The sequence below is a fragment of the Ochotona curzoniae genome, unplaced genomic scaffold (genome assembly GCF_017591425.1).
Source record: "Ochotona curzoniae isolate NIBS_2020 unplaced genomic scaffold, NIBS_Ocur_1.0 scaffold_4701, whole genome shotgun sequence".
NCBI lineage: Eukaryota > Metazoa > Chordata > Mammalia > Lagomorpha > Ochotonidae > Ochotona > Ochotona curzoniae.
Window position 1 is genome coordinate 77,693,627 of NW_024467122.1, and position 24,068 is coordinate 77,717,694.

Consider the following 24,068-nt stretch of genomic DNA (forward strand, 5'->3'; position numbering starts at 1 on the left):
AAAATATTTAACAGTACACATTGGTTTCTAGTGATGATTCCAGAGACATTCTTCAATCTAACTCTTTACAGTTAAAATAGGGACCTCAAAAAGTGAGTTCCACAAATGAAGGACACAGGCTTAGCAAGTAATAAACACTACGGTGATGAAGAACATTATCTCTATGCAAACTAACGATCAACTTTTCTTAGTAAAGTCAGTATGTAGAATCTACAAAATATAGGGAAAAACGACAATGTGTTAAAACAGAAGAGTTTCCGACAGAATCAAAAGTCTATACTGAGTGATGTCTAAGTCATTTAGCTCAACTTTCTAGCTCCCCTCTGCTCCCCCAAGATGGAACCCCAGCTTAGGATAAAGCATTCACGGATTACTGTAAGTAACACGTTTCAAAATTAGCTCTTATCATTCATGGCAACTAACTGATCCACATGCTACTCAAACGCACTGAGCAAAGACAGCGAAACAAAGGCATCAAAGCAAAGACGAGATCAAAGCTGGTCCCTTCACAGGGCTCACGGAGCCCTCGGCTGTAGGCAGCAGCAGAGGTAAACCCAGACCCCAGCATCACCCTACCGAGCACGTTTCCTGGAGGCACTTCCTCCAGGTCTTCCAGTTCCCTGCCCATCAGCAGATACAGCTTGTCCAGAGTGCAGCAGGCCAGGTGGGGCACAGGGGGCAGGTCCTCGGGGGGAGTGGAGAAGCCTGAGGGCACCTGGCAGAGAGAGAAGCGAGAGGAGCCATGTTAGCAGGGCCTGAGATCGCCACACTGCATGTCAAACTGAAACACACAGATTTAAAATGGCACGAGACAAGGGAAGTCACCCACCAGGAATAAACTTTGAAATACTAAAGTCTCAAAAAAAAAAAATTGCCCAGATTCCCACTTTGTTTCTATACCCGATGGATAAGTAACGTACTTTCTGTGTGACTTGGTAACACCATTTTGTCTGACCCCCCAATCTCGATCTTGGTATTTATGTGAACTATGTCATCACCAGTCCTGGTGAGTAACTGTGCGTTATTTCAATGTTTATTACTGTTATCCTGATTGAAAATGATTCAAACCTAATTATACTGTTTGTCCAGCATTCAACACGGACTGGTGTTAAAGCCAGGACACATGGGAAAGTAACCTTGGACACGTACCAGCGGTTACACGAATGCCGTGAGACACGTCAAACAACGGCTATGACATGCCAAGCTGTTACTCTGGGAAAGGGCCTGATGTTGGGATCAATGATGAGAAAACAAAACACAAACAGAACAAATGTATTAACAGCCCGACATCACATTGATTCTGATGGCAAGGCCGTCTCAGGGTTCAAGTGTTGAGTTGCGGGAAGGCTTGAGGAATATACTCCCCATAAACATGCAGGCATGCAGGAGTCCTGACCAACTTTGGTACCCGCAGGCCCCAGGTGCTGCGCTGGTGCTCTCACAGGTCAGGCACACATCCAACACCCACAAGGAAAACGAGCGTTACAGCCATGACAAAGCATGCGGCGGGTGACTGCATTTCCACAGGCTCAGAGGAGGGACAGCACAGTTCCTGAGTTGAGCACACCCGGACACTTCACACAAACAATGGCCTTGAAACACATGGGTCAGGTAATATGTCCACGTCCTGATACAGTAACAGCTCTGCAGGGTTAGCTCCAAAGACAGTTCAGGAAAACATTTAAAATGCAAGCACTGGAATCAAGACGGTGGAACAGCGTAAGGACAGTTAGACAGAGAAACATCAGCAAGGGTGAAGCAGAGTCACCTTCCAGGAAACAGGAGAGGACAGGCTGATGGCAGAGGGGCACCAGGAGACGGAGGGGCACAGGAAAGGAGTGGAAACAACAGTGTGGTGTTACAGTGACCAGATGACCCCGTGGCAGTCGGTGAGTGGCAGTCCATGCTCCACCACCGTCCAGAGCTCCAGCAGCAGCAGCCAGGTGGGAAGGGGAGCTCACCAGGAGCTCAGGAGGAGAACCCAGCCAAAGAAGTGCCTGTTCTGATGGTTTGTTTGAGTCGAACAGCAACAGAGACCGAGCAGTATACCCCAAACAAGTGGTGCAGAAATGGGGTGGATTTCACAGCACAGACCCCCACCCGAGCCGCATCAGGTGCCATTTTGTGTAGAGAGGCAAAGGCTGTGGGATACAACTGCACACGCACTAAGCTGAGCCCCAGACCTAACTGCCAGCAGATCTAGAACTCCACCAGTGGCATATCTGGTGCCATTTTGTAGTGTGGCAAAGGTTATGAGACTGGAGGGACAACAGTGAGCAGTGCATGTGCTATGCTGGGAGCAAACACACTTGCAGCTCAGTGCATTGCACTGGACCCACAGGGAAAATAACACTGACTTCAGCACCCTTTGGATCAAAATAGGTCTCGGTAGCCCTCAAACCTAATGGCCAGCAGGTTCCAGCAAGATCAGCACCACCAATAAACCAGTCAGGCACCTGGTGTCTCCCTAATCCCAGGAACTGCTCAAACTGGAAGTGGAAGAAAGGTTGTATAGACAACAGTGCAGCCTCAGCATGCTTTCACAGGAGGTGGAGACTGGTGAACCAGGAGCTGGGGCTACAGAGACCGTGGTGGAAGTCTAACGTAAGAACCCAGACCTGGATCTTGCTGGAGGGAGTGGCACAAGTGACTGCAAACAAAAAACTGGATACAAAATTCAACCAGTAAAATTGAACTGTGACTTGTGGGTGACACAGCTTAGAAACCTGCCCCACAGAGAAGAATCTGCTAACCAGAAGTGCAATGACCGAGAGCAAAAGAAGAGACAAAGGCGCAGTGAATATCACTGAAGACTCCCCTGCAAAGGAGCAAAAGCCTTTGCCAACCTCAGAGTAAACTGAGGAATACATCAAGAAAATGGGAGATAAAGAATTCAAAATGCTTGTTTTAAAGCTTCTTATCAAAGAGAAGCACATGTGGGAATTTAAGGAACATGCCACACAGGAAACAACAACACTGAAACACAATTAGGTCGGATTATTACAAATGAAGGACACAATGGAGCAAATTAAAACTTCAGTGGAAAGTCACTATTAAAAGGCCAAATAGGGCCCGGTGTGGTGGCGCAAGTGGTTAAGGTCCTCACCTTGCACGCCCGGGATCCCATACGGGCGCCAGTTCTAATCCCGGCGGCCCCTCTTCCCTTCCAGCTCCCTGCCTGTGGCCCGGGAAAGCAGTCGAGGATGGCCCAAAGCTTTGGGACCCTGCACCTGCGTGGGACACCCGCAAGAGGCTCCTGGCTTTGGATCGGCATAGCACCGACCGTTGCACTCACTTGGGGAGCGAATCATCGGACGGAAGATCTTCCTCTCTGTCTCTCCTCTCTGTATATCCGCCTTTCCAATAAAAATAAAATAAATCTTTTTTTTAAAAAAAAAGGCTAAATATAAGAGTTATAGGAGTTCCAAAAGGTGCAGAAAGAGAAGCCAGGTTTAATAATATATTCAGTGACAGCCCAGAGCAGTAGCCTAGCAGCTAAAGTCCTTGCCTTGCATACTCCGGGATCCCATATAGGCGTTAGTTTGTGTCCCTGTACCCCACTTCCCATCCAGCTCTCTGCTTGTGGCCTGGGAAAGCAGTCGAGGATAGCCCAAAGCCTTGGGACCCTGCGCCTGCATGGGAGATCAGGAAGAGGCTCTGGGCTCCCGACTTCAGATCAGCTCAGCTCTGGCTGCTGCAGCCACTTGACGAGTGAATCACTGGGTGGAAGATCTTCTTCTCTGTCTTCACTCCTATTTATATATCTGACTTTCTAATAAAAATAAACAAATCTTTTATAAAGTGCATTCAATGAAATAATAAAGGAAAACTTTCCTAATCTGGAGAAAGGAAGAGGTACAGAACTCCCAACAGGCTTGACCAAAAGCGATCTTCACCATGACACATGACAATCAAGCTCTCTTCAATGAAATGCAAAGAAAAGATCCTTAAATGTGCACATGAAAAAAATCAATTGACACATAAAGGAATGTCAACTAAACTCACAGGAGACTTCTCACAGAAGACTCTATAGCCAAGAAGAGAATGGAGCAACATATTCCACATTCTAAAAGCAAAAAATTGTCGGCCCAGAATAATGTACCCAGAAAACTTTCCTTTGTCTTTGAAAATGAAATAAAATTCTTACACAGTAAAGTTCAAAGAACATGCCTCCTTCAGACCTGCCCTACAAATGATACTTCAAGATGTTCTCTTGACAGAGAAAAAGAGTAGCATCCACCAAAACCAAAGGCAAACGTGAAGAACATCCCAGTAAAATGACAACAGAAGACTAAATACAAAAATTAAAATCCCGTTGCTGAAATAACAGGACCAAATTACCACCCATTCGTATTAACCCTGAATGTAAATGGCTTAAACTCATCAATCAAACATCATAGAATAGCAGAGTGGATTAAAAAACAAAATCCATCTATCTGCTGCCTACAGGAGACACATTTCACCAACAAAGATCAGTGGAAACTATATCTCAAGAATTTGAAATTTTTGTTTTTATTTTCATTTTTTTCTCAAATTCTTCACTGACTCATATGTCATACAGTAGCATCATTTTCTTCAAGAGGGTTCTTGATTTTCTTTTTCATTTCTTCAGCGACACATTAGTCATTAAGTAGCTTGTCATTTAACCTCATGGCAGTGTAAATTTCTATTTTTCTTCCTGTTGTTGACTTTGTCTTGTGGCTTTTCACTTAAGGGGATGTATAGTAACTGTGTAACAGAGACTGTCACAGCCAGATGTGAGGATACAGTGCAGTACACATCTCTGCATTTCCGGATCAAAGACAGACTACCAATAAAACCGTTAACTACATCTTGACAACAGGATGGACTCTCTGCCACTGTCCATGTCCACAGTGATGGACTTACAACTGTTTATGAAGAATTGTACTATAGTACAACTAAGTGTGTGGGGGTGAGGAGATTTGGGGGGAAAGATAAGGAAAATTCCAGAGTCTATGGATCTGTGTCAAAAAATAGTATTAACAATAATGATAAAATGGAGGAAAAGGGGAAAAAAAGAAAAAAACCCACGAGCATTACACAGAAAGAAAGAGAATTACCCACGGACAATATGACTGTTCATTTAGACACACTACAGAAAAATCATTTAGCAAGGGAGTAAGAATGCAAGATTAATATACACTAGTTAATTGTGCCTCTACAGATCAGCAACAAATAATATATGAAAAAAACAGCTTTCAAAACAGTTACAGTTTTAAAACAGTTAACATTTTAGAGTGGCAACAAACTCCAGGATACCTAACACTGAGTCCAACAAGACTAACTGACGATCTTGATGAAGAAAACTACAACATGAACCAGAATAATAAAAGTAAATTCAACATGGAAAGATACACCAAATACATTCCGGGATTTTTTTTTTTTAAATGCTGTTTGCAAACTACTGATTCCTGCCACTCGGATGTACTGGTTTAATGGGATTCCAACCCAACTCGCAGTGGGGCTGTCCACGGAACCCGACAGGCTGACTGTGAACCTTCCAAAGAGGAGCAGAACTGAGAACCAGCGGGACACCCAGGCAAGAAAGCAAGGCTTTAGGGATGCCAATGGCACTGGGCAGACGCTGAGCCAAGAAGGAAGTTGGACAGGCCAGAACGACTCCGGCACATGTGCCATGTGAGTTAGGACAGAGAACAAAGCAGATCCGTGGGGAAAGAGCAAGGTATCAGAGATGCTGCAACAATTACTTACCTGCATGGGTAAGCAAAACGAAACGGGGCTTTACAAACACTGTATAACCCCTGGAAACATGACAGGCAAAAACGTCAAGCTGTGGAAGCACAAGCAGGCTCTTTAGGAAAGTCCCAATTTCAGTCTTCCTAAACAAGATGCAGAGTAAAAGCCATAAGAGATTGAATTATGCTAAATTAAAATGAGCAATCCTTGTCCGTTATAGGATGCAAAATACAAAATGAAGACCATGGGCACGACGCTGCGGCCTAGCAGCTAAGGTCTTTGCCTTGCACATGCCAGGATCCCATATGGGCACCAGTTCTAATCCTGGCAGCTCCACTTGCCATCCAGCTCCCTGCTTGTGGCCTGGGAAAGCAGTCGAGGACAGTCTAAGGCCTTGGGACTCTGTACCCAAGTGGGAGACCAAGAAGAAGCTCCTAGCTCCTGGCTTTGTATCAGTGCAACTCTGGCCATTATGGCCACTTGGGGAGTGAATCATCAGACAAAAGATCTTCCTCTCTGTTTCTCAGCCTCTCTGTATATCTGCCTTTCCAATAAAAATAAATATAAATTTATTTAAAATAAAAAATGAAGACCAGTGGTTGATACGAGCAAAAAAACAAAACAAAAAACCAGTATCCAGAAGATACAAAATGTCTAAAAAAAAAAAAAAAAAAACCAGCATTTTAACTTTTTTTTAATTTGCACAATAAAAAACAGAAATGACCCAAAGATATATTTTGACAGGAGAAAACAAGATTGAGTAATATATGCCTTAACGGTGTAACAGAGGAAAAGTAAATGAAACTGGCTACAAGACACAACAGGATACTTATCTGGTGGGCAAAAATTAAAAGCCTCACGATAGCAAACTCTGGTAGAAATGTGGAATAAAGCAGCCATGGAGCACTTCTGCTGGGAGGACACTGAGGAAGATAACTGGGAAATATTCCTTTAAGGAGAGGCAGGCACTTGAGCGCACAAACATGACTTCCGTGAACTGACTGCGGATGCGCACAAGGAGAGATGTACACAAATATTCGAGGTGGCACTGTTTACATAAACCCTGAAACCAGCCCAAATTTACAGCAACAGGAACACCGATACGCAAAGTGCACACTGCTGTGATGGAATACTACGACGCCGTGAACAATAAACCCATGGCAGGAACAGGTGCAGAATAACCGTGGTAAGACTTGATTTACACGGAATCCTAAAATATGCAAATGTAACAAGAGATTCTCCAGAAATGCACGCATAGCGAAAACTACAAGATGACAAAACACGTGTTGTTTCCTATTAACAAACTTGTTGGGATGTGCAGTCATCAAACACAAACACAAATCTAGAGAGGAATTACTTTCGGGATAGGTTGGAAATAGCACATGGTTGTTGTTTTTGTTTCGTTTTTTAAAAAGGAAGCTGCAATCGGCTTTCAGGGGTGTGGCCCATCAAAAGGGGTCATTTATGCTGTGGATGTACTGTAACGTTCCTGCTTCAGGCAGCTGACACCGGAGCCAGCCACGAGGCCTCCACCTGTGGCCTGCCCAAAGCAGAGAGGGACAACGCATGGAAGATGCACAAGAATGTCCAAGGAATCTGGAAGGCCCGAGAATGCCTCATGACATCGCTGACTCACCTGCTGAGTTTAGCAACTAAAGGAAAAAGTAATGGCGGCAGAGGCCATCACGGATGCCCAAGCCCAAGACGCTAAGACATGTTCTTGTTACATGTTATTACAGTTACTGCCAACTTCCCCTAAAATATAACCTTCCACACATCAAGTGCTCTGCTGCTTGCTAAGCCAGAACCTATCACAGCCCGGCAAGGACCGCGTAACCACCATGGGCACCGCAGTCTCTGAGGATTACATTCCTAAAACGGATGCAGTAAGCACCCAAGGTCAGGAAAAACTGAGGGCAGAGATTTTTCTCAGGTGCCACCCACCAGCCTCTCACTGGCAGCCAAGAACGGCAGCTTGCCTGGTGCACCTGCAGACAGGCCCGCTTCCTGCACCGACAAGAGCACCTGCTTTCCTGCTCAGGGCTTCACACTGCCAATGGACGAGTTCGTAACTAGTGCCTTTTGCTGACCACACACTGTCACCCTGTGACCTTTACTGTTTGGTTATAAAATATGTGTCTTGCTGACTTCCAGCAATGTTCTACAACAGCTCTAGTTCTGAACCCCTTTCTGCCTTTCGGATCCAGCAGCATAGAAGCTGGCTTGTGGAGTTGTTTACAGATGCGCCTGACCAGATCTGTAGCACCTGCCACCTGCTCGCAAGCCAACACCTCTGGCAGGAGCCATCTACTTTCTGGGTCTCCATATTCCTTGAAGATGTGCCACTGCCCTGATATTGACCAGCACACACACCTGAGAGCGGATGAAAATATAAGTTTAAGCAATTGTAAGGTCACAAATCGTAGCCATCAAATTGTTAAAAATTTTAAGCCCAGAATACTGAAATTTGGTGAAAATGTGGAACCAGTGGAACCGGTAAGCATCGCTGGGGTGTTGGGATGGGACTATTCTATTACAGCAAGGACAATTCCACTACAGCTGCACGCCCAGCATGGCAGCTCCCCTTGGGGAGATCTCATTTCACAAGAACTTTCAGAGTGAAAGAGGTCGGTCACATATTGGTTTGGTTTCCCTAAATTCTGCCAAGTGAGACAGGAGTGGCACATGGCACCAAAGCAGCGCATCAGGAGACTCGGGGGTTTGATTGAAATGTGCCTTCCTACCATTTACCAACAGGGCCATCATCAACCCCAGCCAGGGCCCTTGAAGCAAGACACTCACGCTTGACTTCCAATTCTTACCCGTCGCAAAAACTCAACAGGACTGTATTTAGGCCCCAGGACAAACATTTTCTTTCCTCTTCGAGCTACGCCACTGAACACTCGTGCAAATGCAATGAAACACTCCTGGTTGTTTTCTTCCTGGGGCCCTGGCGTAGGGGTCAAGCTTTCTGCCTGCTGCTCATCACCTGCCAAAAACAAAGGAAAGTGTCTAGAATGCTCTCTTCAAATGAGGAAATGCCTGAAACACAGTGGTCAGCCAATACAGTACGTTTGGCCCAGTTTAAGTAACAGGACAGCAAAGATGGCAAAAGCGTTAACGCTAACAACTATGAGCTACAGCTAACTGCAGCAGAATGAAACATTCTGCTCCCAAAGCTGTCGAGGAAAGCCGCACCTTCTGGCTCCTCTGCCCTCGGGCTTGTGTCGCTGTCGGGGACACTCCCATCTTGCTTGGGCTCCAAGTTCACCTGGCCCTGGGCAGCTGCAAGCTTCTCCGCATGTCTTCGTCTTGCCCGCTCACGTCTCTGAGCGATTTCTTCTTGGGTAAGTGGCCTACGGGATATTGCAAACATGTTACCATCTGCTAACATCCACCTTCTCCAGATGGCTCATGCGGCCAACAGCAAACAGCGATGTGGTTGGAGGAAGTGATCAACCCCACCTCCTAACCAGGTGGAAGGCTTCTCCAGGCTCTCTCCCCCATGACAACAGGAGCAGGAAGGGCCTGGGAAGTGCGCTCTGCTGTGCCGGGTGGCCAGCCACTCTGAGCTGAAGAACTGTTGCCCATGTTGGCAAGGGAGGCTGTGCCTAACAGCATGGCACCTGCAGCATCCACCTTCCTCAGGGAAGAGGCACAGATGCAGGAGATGAAAGGAAATGAAAGCAGATCCAGGCTCAGCACGCCGCCACCACCTCCCCATCCCCCAGCTCTGCCAACCCATGCCCCGGCACACAGTGAAGCACTGAGGTTTACTCCCCAAGTTGGAAACCCGATCTTCATGGAAAATGGGCTCATGTCAAGGACTGAGGGTCAGGCCAAAGACTGGCAGGCAATTCAGCAGGACTCAAAGGTCAAAGGTAAATCACCAACTGCCGTGTTAGGTCCAAGAAGCACCACGCGGGGCCCGGCGTGGTGGCGCAGTGGTTAAGGTCCTCGCCTTGCATGCCCGGGATCCCATATGGGCGCCCTGCTTCCCTTCCAGCTCCCTGCCTGTGGCCCGGGAAGGCAGTCGAGGATGGCCCAAAGTTTTGGGACCCTGCACCTGCGTGGGAGACCTGCAAGAGGCTCCTGGCTTCGGATCGGCATAGCATCGGCCGTTGCGCTCACTTGGGGAGTGAATCATCGGACGAAGATCTTCCTCTCTGTCTCTCCTCTCTGTATATCCACCTTTCCAATAATAATAATAAAAAAAATAATAAAAATAAATCTTTAAAAAAATAAAAAAAAAAAGAAGCACCACGCCAGAAGAGGCATCGTGGGATGTGCAGACGTGAGCTGGGAGCCAGCCCGTGCAAGAGCAGAGGCACCAGGCTGCTGCTCCCCAACAGTTGCAGGCCCACAGGGAAGGCCCTGCAAAATGCAAAGGTCTTTATGGCATAGGGGCACTAAGTGGAATAAAAATGGGCATTCTGATTGGTAGCTGGTGTTTAGAAGGCAAGGCTCAGCCAGGGAGACCAACTGCCAGGAGGGGGCTCCTACCCAAAGTCGGGCTCCATGTGAACACCCCGCCATGCTGAGCCCTCATGTGAGAGCTACACCAAGCCCTGCCTTCACAGCTGTACAATTTCAGAACCTCTACCCCACACAGTGGAACACAGCATCAAGACACCCACTCTACTCTGGCCCCGCTTTAGAAGCTGCTCAATTCAACCTGGGTCTGACACTCGTCGCCTCCCTCCCCTTGAACGTCCTGATTCCCACGTCACTCCCGTCTGCCTCAGCATTGCCTGGCAGCCTCACCTGGCACTCCCATTGTGCCACCTGCCCCTCTTCTGTCGCGCACACCAGTGGTCACACACACAGCTATCCTGCAGGTGTTGTACAGGGTCACAAACTCTTTGAGCTCCTGCTGTCACGATGCCCAAAACCCTTCTGATGTTTTACCTTGCATGAGCTAGCCTGGAAAGTGCTGTATGAATCCCTGAGTGTCCCCTGTGGACCCTCACCTGTTAAACAAGACTTCTAACCAGAACTGGGCACTGATTCTGCCTTCCCTGGTATCTACTCCTCAGCAGGAATGAACTGGCCCTACAGGGAAAAGGACTGTGCCAATCAATCCTTGAGACTGGTTGAGTGAGGGCCGTGGCATTAGGCAAACAAAACTGCTGCCAATGGAGGAGCCTCTTCAATGGGATTGCTCGGGAGGTGAGCAGGCCTCTCAAATATAAGAGGGGCCAGCCTTGTACACTAGTTAAGCCTCCACCTGCAACGTGGGCATCCCACAGCGGCACTGGTGAGAGTCCTGGCTGTTCCATTTCCAATACAGCTCACTGCTTATAAGAAAGGAGAAGCTAGGGAAGGTGGACCAAGGGCTTGCAGTCCTGTCATCCATGAGGGACTCTTAGATGAAGCTCCAGGCTTTGGCCTGACCCAGCCCTGGCCAATGCAGCCATTTGGGGAGTGAACCAATGGAAGGAAAAGCTCTCTCTTTGCCTAACTCTGCCTTTCAACTACATTCTAAAAAAATCTTTCAAAATAAATAAACAAGGAAAAGTAAAGCAAACACAGGACGAACTCCGTTCTCCCAGTTGCCTGCGTGGTCGCCGCTCTGTCCTCTGTCTCCTCCTCGCCACTTCCCACGTTGTCCTTTGCCCTCTTGTCCTTCCCCTTCTTTCCTTCCCCATGGGCAACATTCCAGCAGCGCCTCCATCCAAGCCCTATGCAACTTCCCTGGATGCCAGAGTATCAGGAAGCATGTGTTACCGGACATCTATGTGGTAAAATGTAAGCCAAGAGCACGGAGACATTAAAATAATGAGGATGAAACACAGAGGCACCTGTGCAGCTGGGGAGGGAGCGAGCCTTCCAGCGGGCTTACCACCGTGATCCAGCCCATGGCTTAGCCACACTGCACGTGTACCAGCACACTTTCATCGCAACAATTAAATCAAGCAAATTTAACCCTCTTGTTTTGCATGAAAAAATGGACCCCTGGAAGACGGAAGTAACCTGACCCAAAGTCACGCATATATTAAGGGAAAGGGTCATATTTCAAAAACACATTTATCTGGGCCCAGCGCGATGGCGCAGTGGTTAGGGTCCCCGCCTTGCACGCCCGGGATCCCATATGGGCGCCAGTTCTAATCCCGGCAGCCCCACTTCCCTTCCAGCTCCCTGCCTGTGGCCCGGGAAAGAAGTCGAGGACAGCCCAAAGCCTTGGGACCCTGCACTCATGTGGGATACCAGGAAGAAGTTCCTGGATCCTGGCTTCGCATCGGCATAGCATCAGCTGTTGCGCTCACTTGGGGAGTGAATCATTGGGTGGAAGATCTTCCTCTCTGTCTCTCCTCTCTGTATATTCACCTTTCCAATAAAAATAAAATAAATCTTTAAACAAAACAAAAAACAAAAAAAAAACCCCCACATTTATCTGGCTCCAAACTCTTCAGCATCACCAAGCTATGTCTTCAATCATAAAGAATTAAAATGATCAAATGATCTTAACTAAATGTGACTGCATTTTAGTCTGGCTTAGAAGAAAAGCCCACCTATTCACCTCATATATTACAGCCTCTTCTGCCTAAGTTCTGACATGATCCGAGATAAACTGGCATTTATAGTCACCAAGTCAGTGTTCCTGGATGGATGCCTGCTGCCCATCTGAGGATTTATCCACCTAGCTAACACGTGGGCACTGAGGGTGGGAGTGGTGGCCACAAGGCAAACAGAAGGGAAGTCAGCATGATGTGAAATAGGGCCTGCCACGGTGGCCTAGTGGCTAAAGTTCTCATCTTGCATATGCCGGGATCCCATCTGGGCACCAGTTCTAATCCTGACAGCCCCGCTTCCCATTCAGCTCCCTGCTTGTGGTCTGGGAAAGCAGTCGAGGACAGTCCAAAGCCTTGGGACCCTGCACCCGCGTGGGAGACCAGGAAGAAGCTCCTGGCTTCGGATCAGCACAGCTTCAGCCATTGCGGCTACCTGGAGAATGAAGCAGTGGATGGAGGATCTTCCTCTCTGTCTCTCCTCTCTGTATATCTGACTTTCTGATAAAAATAAATAAATCTTTTAAAAAAAAGTATGTGAGATATCCACTGGGTATCCAGGGATTGATAATAATAAGAATTTATTTATAAGAAAATAGAGGCTATATGTCATTTAGGTTACAACTTAACCAGAGATGATACCTCCTGAAGGGACACTAGTCATTAAATGCCAGAAATGCAGAAGACAGGAAGAGTATTAACCAGAGATTCAGATGCCAAGCTGGGGGAGGGGACACGGCACAGCGTAGGCAGCCGCTTGGGACGCCCACGTCCGACACTGGCATATCCCAGTTCAAGTTTTGCCTCCGTTTCCGAGCCAGTTTCTCATTAAGGCACAACACGGGAGACAGCAGGTGTCTGCTCACATACCTGGGTGCTATCACCCATGTACCCCACCACAGACTTCCTGACTCCATGTTTTGGCCTGCCGTACAACTACTTGCCCCAGGAATTTGGGAAGTAAGCCACCAAATGGAATACATCTTTATCTTTTCCTGTGTCTTTCCAATTAAAAAAAAAAAATTAAAGAACAATGTCAGGTTGGGAGACGAATTTGAGAGAAAGGATGAGGGAGGAATTTAAAAGCATGCCGACAGAGGTCCCTGGAGAACGGTCACGCACTGACCCCTGAAGCTCATCGGGGCAGAACAGTGTTGGGGAGAGGGCTGCTGGAGGGGCTGGCTGCAGTGGGCAGCACAGCTAAGCACACCCCCAGGTCGCTGAGGTGATGGGAAGCAGGCAATGAAACAGTGGCATGCATTTGAAGACCCGTGTCATGTTATTACAAGTTGATTTCTAAAATAAGCACAAGCCTCAGGGCAGAGGAGCAGGCGGATGGCCTGGAAACCGCCCGTGACACAACGCCACTTCCAACAACCAGGGGATGTTTCAACGACCTGGCCTGATAAACTCGGGTCCGGAATGGCAAATGCAAAGGCTCCTGTTAGAGAAAGGGGCAGGCAGCCTGGTTGGCCACTAGCTCATGGCTTGTTTCACTCTAAGCTCGCCTGCTTTCTCACAAGTCAAACTGCAACGTGAAATCTTCCCATGGCAGAACCTGTGAATGCGGTGGCACAACCCGTGGTGAGACAAGCGGATATTACAGGATAATAAATTGTAGCCGCCCCTGAGTGTTACGCTCAGTGTGAACCAGGCCAGGAGAACACAGGAACATGCAGGGACTAGGCCAGCAGAACATGGGAACACATGAAATAATAGGCCAGGAGAACACGGGAACATATGAGAAACAGGCCAGTAGGACACGGGAGTGCATGGAAAATGGGCCAGAACACAGGAACACATAAGAAAGACTGATTCCCCCATTCTACACAACCTTTTTACAACAAAAATGGACAGTCTTTACATTAAGCCAAGGAAAAATCTTGAAGCTTTCATGAGGACCCTTTCCCCATCTTTCTTTAGCCAATCCTAAAGGAAAATGCTATTCCGCAGTTCTCGCTACGATAAATTCAAACAGTAGAGATAAGAATGCCATCAAACTAACTCTCAGTGGCCTCTCTCTCCCAATTCTAAAAAGATCAAAATTTGTGTTAAAAATATTATTAGCCAGGAAATGAATATAACCAAGATATATATTATCACAGAACAACCACTAAGCCTGAAACTGGTTGAATAAAGGAGCAAAATAAAATAAAAAAACAACCCAATGGAATGGTTAATTGTACTACCAAAAATATACTAAAGCTAGGAAAGCAAATAGTACATCTTGAAGAAAAATGCTACACAAATGCCACAGTATGTAATACAACATTCCCATTCTTCAGCAAGAAAATAAAGAGAGGTATGTGGGAATTGTAATGGTCCGAGCATATACATCAGGATCCCAAGAATCAAATCTCCAAATTCTGTAATATTTCATAGGATTCTACTAGAATCTTAAAAATACTTCCAGGAGTGGAAACCATCTAATCTCCCAAAACATTGATAAGTCTCTGCTACACACAGCACTGGGACATCAGCTGGGAGGAGTCCACATACACAGTCCCACATTGAACTACTCATTCGCTTATGCCACCATCCCCTAATTCACTGACCTATACATTCCTTCACTCACACACTCGTTCATTCATGTTTCATCGACGCCTTTTTTCACCGAACCTCAAGATAAAAAGTTATTGAAGCTTTCTATGTCCAATCATCACTGGAAGAAAAAAAAAAAAACCTTCCAAGAAGAAGGAATGCGCAATGAAAGATCTGGGTTAGTTTAGGTAACAATGCGGAATACCAGAAAAACAGAGGGGGAAAAAAAAAATCATCCAGTTGGAAAGTGATCTGGGTGTCAGATCAGGCTGGGCCAGAAATCCACTAAGATGGGTCAGGGTTATTTCACAGGCCAGTGATCTCCAAGGCCTCAGTCAACTCTCTCTCTCTCACACACACACACACACCTTCTCCTAGGAGGGAGACAGAGGCTTAGTCTAGCACGCATGCTCATTCCATGAATGCTGACTGCCGCGATGACTACCGCTACCACTCTTCCAATTACCCTCAGCTCACGTCAACACCCCCAGCTGACTCCGACGATCTTAGCAAAGGCGTCACGTGACAGGCACACACCACTGCGCAACCCCTCGGGGTGGCTCGATGGCGACTGTGGAACCAAGAGGGACGGCATTGCCCGTGCCACCCCGCCACAAGCCGACCACCACGCCCCCATCCCCGCCGGCCAGCCCCCGGCTCCCCTCGCCTCACCTCGGTTTGTTCTGCGGCAGGGCCTTAGCATCAACTGCAAACATTTTGGAAACAAAGATAATCACCGGAGCATCGTCCTCACTTCCACACTGCATAAAAGCTGAACAAACAGGAATTTAAAATGTCACCACTGCTTTCAGTATTAAAACACAACAAAATAAAACAAAACATATTTCTGGAAAGCAATTCTGATAGATAGCACCATCTCAGTCCATTAAAAGTCTATGCATTTTTTTTTAATGAAGAAATGAGTTTACTGAACTACACTGCAGCCAGAAGTAAATAGTAATCCCAACCCCCAATAGCTAACTCTATTAAAGGGATTTAACATAAGGGCCCAGTACGGTAGCCAAGTGGCCAAAGTTCTCATCTTCCATGTGCTAGGATCCCATATGGGCACTGATTTGTGTCCCGGCTTCCCATCCAGGTCCCTGTTTATGGCCTGGGCTGACAGTCTAGGATGGGACCCTGAATCCATGTGGGAGACCCAGTAGAAGCTCCTGGCTCATGGCTTTGGATCAGTTCAGCTCTAGCCGTTGCAGCCATTTGGGGAGCGAATTAGCGGACGAAAGATCTTTCTGTCTCTTCTCTCTGTAAATCTGACTTTCTAATCTAAAAAAAATAATAAATCTTTTAAAGTTATGATAAAAGCTCCAATTAGAAAAGCATAAAACTGCTAGGAAAGAAAGGCAGAGTCCAGAGCAAGCTGAGTTATCAGAAATAAGGAACAAGAGCAAAACTGACAGGACGGGGGGACGGGGAGGAGAACAGGGGGATGGGGGGGATGGGAGAGGTACCCGGGATGGGAGGGGAGCGGGGGATGGGAGAGGAACAGGGAGATGAGGGGACGGGAGGGGAACAGTGGGGACGGGGCGGGGGACAGGGGCTCCTGCACCAGAAGCACAGCTATGGATCAGGGTTCAGCACTCGCGACAAGCCCTGCTATCCAGTGAAGGGGCAGAAGGAGTCAGCAAAAGCCAACAGCTAACCAAGTAGTTTGTTAATAAAAACCAACAGCTCTTCTAATCCCACATACATAACAAAACTTTCAGATTAATAAAAGCCAAAAATACTGTATCCTGATAGTAATAGAAGTTCTCACAAATTAATTAAGCACTACAGAAAAATAAGAAAATGGAAAAGCGAGTTGCCTGATTTAACCACGTATGCTGAACACAGGTGATAAAATACTATGCCGGACCCGACATAAGCACAAGCACAGCACATTCATCAAAAACTATTTTAAAAGGCCCAGCACGGTAGCCTAGCAGCTAAAGTCCTCGCTTTGAAGGTGCCAGGATCCCATAGGGGGGCCGATTCTAGTCCTGGCAGCCCTGCTTCCCATCCAGCTCCCCACCTGTGGCCTGGGAAAGCAGTCGAGGACGGCCTGAAAGCACCCATGTGGGAGACCCGGAGCAGGCCCTGGGCTCTTGACTTCGGTCAGGCTCAGCTCTGGCCTCTGCAGCTGCTTGGAGAGCGAATCAATAGATGGAAGATCTTTCTATCTCTCCTCCTCTCTGTATATCTGACTTTCCAATTTAAGAAAAAAAAACTATTTAAAAAAATATTCTGTATTACAAAAAGTTAATTCTCCTGTATTTCATATTCACAATTTATTGCCATGATTTCACATCAGCACATCAATATTTTGCTTAACATACACTGGAGGTTTCCACTCACTGCTTAGTAAGCCCGGGAAGCCTCTGGAAGGTCTGGAGGAACAAAGTGAAACACCCTGACTCAATTACAAAAGTGTCTCCTGGCCGCAGGGGTGGGAAGACACAAAAGGGAAATGAAGTGGTGGCAGGGCCACCAGTGGGGACACTTACAGTACCCAGGCGGGAGACGCTGGCTGGTTGGGCCAGACAGCAAGACAGGGAATGCTGGGAAATAGGCGAGTTAGGAATGTATTTCAAAGAATAAACAGAGCTAGTAGATGAACCAGGTGCAGGGACGGGAGATGAACAACAGCCACAAATGACTCCAAGGTCCCCGACCCGAGCAAATCACTGCATGGAGGCGGCTGCAATGCGAATGACAGCAGCAGGTTAAGACCAGATGCTCCGTCAGGCAGAAGGCTGTGGGGACGGCTGCGTGGAGAGACGCAAACCGGACGGAGTGTGGAGTTCAGAAATCAGTGAGGTCTAGAGACAGCTGTCACTCAAAAGCCTTGAGATTGGAGAAGACTTGAGAGGGGCCTGCCTGCAGATCATCGGGAAAAGGAGGGCCAAAGGCTGAGCCTGCCCTGGGACAGGCTGAAGGCAGAAGCAGGGAGAAAGGGCGGAAACGAAAGAAGAGACAGAAGAAGCAGGCAGGGAGAAGAGAGGAAGCATGTGGGAGACTGAGAAATGAGTCTTCCTAGGAGTTAGGAGTGACCACCTGGCACACTCCCAGTCAAATAAGGATTAAGAGCTGCCACAATTATAAAGTGTACTACAGTGAGCCTGAGAACAGCAGGAAAGTGGTTTTGGGGGGCCAAGTGCTACAAATTATTCCATGAGGGTAGGAGGAATAAAACCAGAGAATGCAAATGCAAGCAGGTGAGTTTTGCAGAGCCTAGAACCCAGAAGGGGAGCTCCCCTCTGCCAGGGAGAACGCTCAGGCTTCTGTGTGCAGCACAGCCTCTGTAACGCTGTCCCATGCTCTCAATGACACAGTTCTGGTGGGGACAGGGCGGCTCAGGGGGGCAGAGCACACAGTCATGAAGTGAGAACAGGGCAGCGGGAAGGACACGCAGAGCCTTGGAGCTCCCACCCCAGTGGCTGGGCAAAATGGATGCAGCAACAATCAAACTGTATGCAGCATTGGGGATAGCGACGCTGAACCCCGACGTGTGCGTGCACGCTGAACCCCGCCGTGTGCGTGCACGTTGAACCCCGACGTGTGCGTGCACGCCTCACCTGCTTTCAGCGCTTGCGTTTCCGGCGGCAGAGACTCAAACGTCTGTGATCCTGCACACATCAGCTTCTCCACTCTCTCGGCCGAGATGTCAAGAGGACTAGGAAGCTTCTGACACACCATAGCTGATGTCTGATGTTAAGGACTCAAAACCTTGAACTGCAGCCCGCCACCAAAATGACGGTTCCGTGTACACATGCCAAGGACCGGGACAGGCGTTCGGGTAGGCACTCAAAAGCCCACCAGGTCACCAGGGCCACCTGGGTTTGGGCCCTGTCCTAACTCCCCCTTCCACGTCCTGGTAATGTGCACCCTGGCAGGCAGCAGGTGATGGCTCGAGGAACGGAGTCCCGGTCACTGCCACTGAGAGGCATTTGGGGGAGAAATCCGATTTCTCTGTCTAGATCTCCATTTCTCTCTGCCTCTTCAAGCAAATGAGAAACATTCTAAACACTAGGAAATTCTTGGGCATCAATGTACATCTATACAGAAAATGCCCATGCTGCGAAGCAATCTTATTTTATGCAATGCATCTTCAAGCACAATTCCAGGGAGTTCTTCTACTTCCTAAAGAGCAGCCAGGATCCAGCTGACAAGAACATCAGGACAAAAGCAGACCAGGGGGTTCAGCAAATTCGAGATCCGTGCCCCTAAAACGAAACAGTGATCTAACACAAACAACAAAATTAGCTGCTTGTGTAGAAGTGTGACCCTGTACGTTTTGACGGATTACTAAACTAAAAGTCTTTCTAAAAGCACATTCTTGGGGCTAGTTCCATGGCTCCATTGGTTAATCCTCTACAATCAATTGCCTGTATCCCATATGTGCACTGGTTCACATCCTAGGTGCTCCATTTCCCATCCAGCTCCCTGCTTGTGGCCTGGGAAAGCAGCAGAGGACGGCCCAAAGCCTTGGGACCCTGCACCTGCGTGGGAGACCCGGAAAGAAGCTCCTGGCCCCTGGCTTCGGATCAGCTCAGCTTCAGCCACTGCAGCCATCTGGGGAGTGAGCCAGCAGATGGAAGATCTTTCTCTCTTTCTCTGTAAATCGGATCTAGCTTTCCAATAAAAACAAATAAACCTTAAAAAAAAAAGTATAAAAATAAAAAGAATATTCTTAGATCTAGCATTAACTCTTATCAAACTGATACTGTAAGCGCTTACGCACTGAAGACGGTTTGATGGTAGAACAACAATTAAGCACTGCAGATGTATTTGGAGAGGGAGTTTTCGTCCCCAGGGGACTCCCTGGTGGTGACCACTGTGCTCTCTGTTGTCCCATCAAAGGCCACCACGGCAAAGGATACCGAGAACAGCGTGAGATATGGGAAGCCACTGGCTGCAGATGGCGTTGATCTGGACTTTAGGATCGGAATGTCGTGCCTCTCGTGCGCCGATTTTTAATCCTAAAGAAGTCACTATTTTATCAATTTTTTCTTTGTCTCTACAGGAAGCACAAGGTTGGAGGGGGAAAGAAGGCATACAGATATGAGTGAGTATGGGAGAAAACAACACTGTTGGACACATTTTTCCCTACGGTACTATTTTTTTTTCCCCCCAAATGCTGAAAATGACTGAAGATCCCGTCGCAGCAGAGCGCTCCTCAAGCTGTGCCCGCAAGGAGCCCTTGCTAAAGACCTGCCGGGAGCACCATTCAACCAGCTCCTTCAGCAAGGGTGCCGACTGGGGTGGAAGTCATCTGCACTGCTGGAATAACTGAGAAGGCAAGCTGACCAAAGCAAGCTTTCTTTCCTATTGGAACGGGCAAATTATTTCCCCAGCAACCCGCTCGTGATCCTAGATGGCAAGCCTTGTGTCTCCTACAAATGCTGGTTTTGAACTGAGCCTGTGATTCGGGCGAAGGTCCAGCCTCTCTCCCCCTTTCACCCTTTTACCCCAGCACCTCTGGCCCTCCTCCTGCACACGGGTCTGGGTTCCGTAATCAGCTCATCGGGAAGGGCTCTGCTCCTCTTGTCTGTCTAAAGCGTGTCTCATCAACGTGCACAGGGAGGCAAACGACACTGCCCAAAGAGAAACAATTCTACAACGGCCTTACTTTTTCAAGACAGCATCATACAAGCTCCATATATTTTCCAGGATCAACTGTACAAACAAAGGCTTCTTCCCTTTGGCCTGTACAAAAATAGATGTGCTTAAGTCCCTTAACACACAAAGCAGTTGCATATTCATTCTTCACATTTTATTGACACGATGACTTATTTCTACTCAGAAACATGTATTCAATCAGTAACCTCTAATTCCCTTCTTTAGGGAGCCAATGACTTTAAAAATAAGAGGCCCGGGCTGGCACAGTGGCACATCTAACTAATCATCAACCTGGGCATTGGTTCTTGTCCCAGCTGCTCCACTACCCATCTAGTTCCTGGCTTATGGCCTAGGAAAGCAGCAGAGGACGGTCCTAGGCCTTGGGATCCCGCATCCACATGGGAGACCCTGAAGAAGTTGCAGGTTCCTGGCTTCTAATCAGCCCAGCTCCAGCCATTGTAGCCACCGGGGGGTGAACCAGGGGACAGAAGACCTCTTCCTCTCCGTAACTCTTCCAAGTAAAATACACAGATCTTAACAACAACAGACTCCTGGAAGGACGACAGCCGTGGTTCTCCACCACTACCATCAAATAAATGACTCTCAATCTGCATGTGCAGGCGAGTCCTGTGGACTAGGCCCTGAAGCGTGCCGAAGACAACACAGAATGTTGTTAAGCATATGAAAAAATGTTCACAAGGATATGTAAATTTAGGGAGAAAAATGGGCTGGTGCAATCCTGGCCTCCTAGCTACTCTGTTTCTGATCCAGTTTGCTGCTAAGGTGCGTGGGAAAGCAGTAGGGTCCCCCTGGGTCCCCATCATCCCTGCAGACCTGCATTGAGCTCCCGTTTTTGGCCTCAGCCTGCTCTAGCCCTCACTGTGGGAGCCAGCTGGGGAGGGAACAAGCCGATGAAAGATCTCTCTCTGTCTCTCCTCCTTTCTCTTTCGACACCTGGCTCAGTCATGTCATCAGCATGACAACATAAAACCTCATGGGTAAAGACAGCCATCCTAACTTCGCTTACAATGGGAAAACATCTGAAAGAAAAACTATGTCCAATATGTTAGAAGAGTGATTACAGATCAATGGCACTCTCATAAAACTGAGTAATACCAGGGTGCAGATAATGTCACAGGGACAGTCCTCCAAAGCTGGCTTGGACTCCTTCACGAAATGACAGCAATGCCTTTGAGGTGATTCAGAGTTCACTCTCCAGCCATGCTCTCTCCCCTGTAATGATACCTATTCCCTTTTAAACACTGTTTATCAAAAGCTTCCGGTGGCAAAGGAAGATGCTCCTGATAGAACATTAGGCAAAGAGGCAGCTGCATTATCTAAGCAGCATGAATATCTACCCCAAAAGAAGGAAAGAAACTAAAACTGTACCACTAACAGGGACTGTATCTTTCCCACGGCTTTACATGTGTGAGCATCTTCCACAAAGAACAAACTTAGAATATACTGAATTTTATCTTGAAAAAAAACACTAAAGTTTCAAGGCAGGTCTCCCCTGGGGCTGTACGTCTCAGCCATCCTAAACCGCCCCTCACGGGGGAGCACGGGGCCGCAGGGAGTACCCACTCCTCCCCAGCGGCATCCCATGCTGAGCAGCGGGCACAGGGACGAGGCCCCCAAGGAGGCTAGCATGACAGCACAGACCACCTGTGATCCCCTTACAGCAAAGGGTGCAAAACATGCAATGTGGAATAGCAATCATCAAGTGTCCAGGTTCCAAGATTTTGAGTTCTCTTAAAAAAATAGGTAAACAATAGCAGGGTTAACAATTCTCAATGTAAACAATACTCCTCTGTAAGGTCTGCAAGCCTTTCCCACTTACAAATGGTTTAAAAAAAGAAGAAAAAAAAACCTCCCTTAAGACTCAGCCACATGAAGTGAAGCTGAACTACATTTACTACAGGTGTTTTAGTAACAGTGTTGATGGGGCAACAATGTGAGCAAAAACCAGAAAGAACAAGTACCACCTTACCTGGTCAGCCTTCATAATCTTCTTAGCCTTCATGTTGATATAGTAATTTCCCCACAAGGTTTTCAAAAGAACCTCCTTTTTGATGCCAATTTTTTGGCTATAGATTTTGGCAAAATGCTCAATTCTGAAAGAAAGACAACAACAGAAAGTGTGAGTGTAGCTAACAATTAAAATGCTTCTCAGGTTACTGTTCAAAATTTGTGGCTTGTGTTATTGAACTTCATCCATCTTCATTTCACAAAGGACATGGAAGCACCAAGACACCACATCAGTAGGAAGAAAAACTGGGATTCAAATCCAAGCAACTTGGCTCCAAAACCCATGTTCCTGTCCAACAATGTCTACACTGATCTGAATTAGAAACCAAACAACAGTTACTTTTCTTATTTTAAGTGTGTAAAACAAGATAAAACAACAACATCACATTGAGAGCACAAGTTAACAGAAAAAGAAAATCCAAAAAGAATCAACAAAGGTACTATAAAAACAGATAAACAATATTATAATAAAATTAGATTCAAAGCAAATACACAAATACCAACCACTTTACTAAATATTAGAAAAATCAACAAGTGGAATCTGAAATTTAAAACTCTACCATTGCAGTAAGCCCCAAAATAAAATACTGGGGTTGAAAAAAAAAGTTACATATGAGATTCATCTGATTAAAGAAATCAAAAAGAAGCTAAAAAAATGAAGACAGCCCATGTTCCTAGGTAAGAAAGACAACAGTGTAAAGATACACTAATAATAATATAATAATAATAATAATACAAAGTTCTCCTCCAGTTGACCCACAGAGTTAGTGTAGTTCAATTAAAAAAAATTCAAAAAATCAAGGTATTTTATAAATATTCATAAACTGACTTTAAAGCATAAAGAGGCAAAAGACCCAGAAGAGCCAACTCAATGTTGAAAGAGAAGAATAAAATTGGAGGGACTAACAAACTCCATCTTCAATTTACGATAAAGCCCCGACAGTCAACACTACGCAGAAATGATGAAAGAATGACAAGAAGATCAATCAATCAGAAGACAGAGCTCAAAACCAGACCCACATAAACAGCCACCTGACCTCTGACGAAAAGGCGAAGACAACACAAAGGAACAAAGGCAGTCTTTCCAACAAATCCGGAACAAACGAACTGTAAAAATTAGTCCAGACACTGACAAAAATAACAGAAAACAGATCACAAACACAACCATAAAATACTAAGCCACGGAAGAATTTAGGAAAATACCTAGCTGATTTGGGGTATGGTAAGGACTTTTTCGACAGAATCCCAAAGGCATAATTCATGAAAGAAGAGTAAGTAGCACTTGTGTAAAGGAAAAACGTCTGACCTGTGTGAGATGCTCTCACGAGAATGGGAGAGCATACAGCAAAACGCACACCAGGGAAAGGACCGGATCCAGAACACACAAAAACTCTTAAAGCCCAACCAGGAAATAAACTAACAAAACAGGCCAAAGACCTTAACAGTCACCTCAACAGGGAAGATACACAGATTGGAATTAAGCATGTGAAAATATACTCTGCTTCCTACGTCATCAGGGAGATGTAAATTGAAACAACGATGGGCTGTACTGCATGCCTAACAGAAATGGCCAACATCCTGAACATGGACCACATCCAGCTAGCGAGGATGTGTGGTAATAGGAATTCCCGAACACTGTTGCTGGGAATGCAGAAT

At 46.8% G+C, this 24,068-nt stretch overlaps 1 protein-coding gene across 1 annotated transcript in view; it reads right to left on the reverse strand.

Moving 5' to 3' along the window:
* Window positions 1–24,068, reverse strand: part of EFL1 (elongation factor like GTPase 1) — a 123,148-nt gene that overhangs the window by 69,767 nt on the left and 29,313 nt on the right. Inside the window, exons 8-15 of the mRNA XM_040968595.1 lie at window positions 22,375–22,498; window positions 20,395–20,471; window positions 19,646–19,782; window positions 18,341–18,463; window positions 15,441–15,540; window positions 8,917–9,074; window positions 8,541–8,707; window positions 577–715 (exon numbers count right to left, since the gene is read on the reverse strand). Coding sequence (XP_040824529.1) covers window positions 577–715; window positions 8,541–8,707; window positions 8,917–9,074; window positions 15,441–15,540; window positions 18,341–18,463; window positions 19,646–19,782; window positions 20,395–20,471; window positions 22,375–22,498 — 1,025 coding nt within the window. The remainder of the gene's footprint in view (window positions 1–576; window positions 716–8,540; window positions 8,708–8,916; window positions 9,075–15,440; window positions 15,541–18,340; window positions 18,464–19,645; window positions 19,783–20,394; window positions 20,472–22,374; window positions 22,499–24,068) is intronic.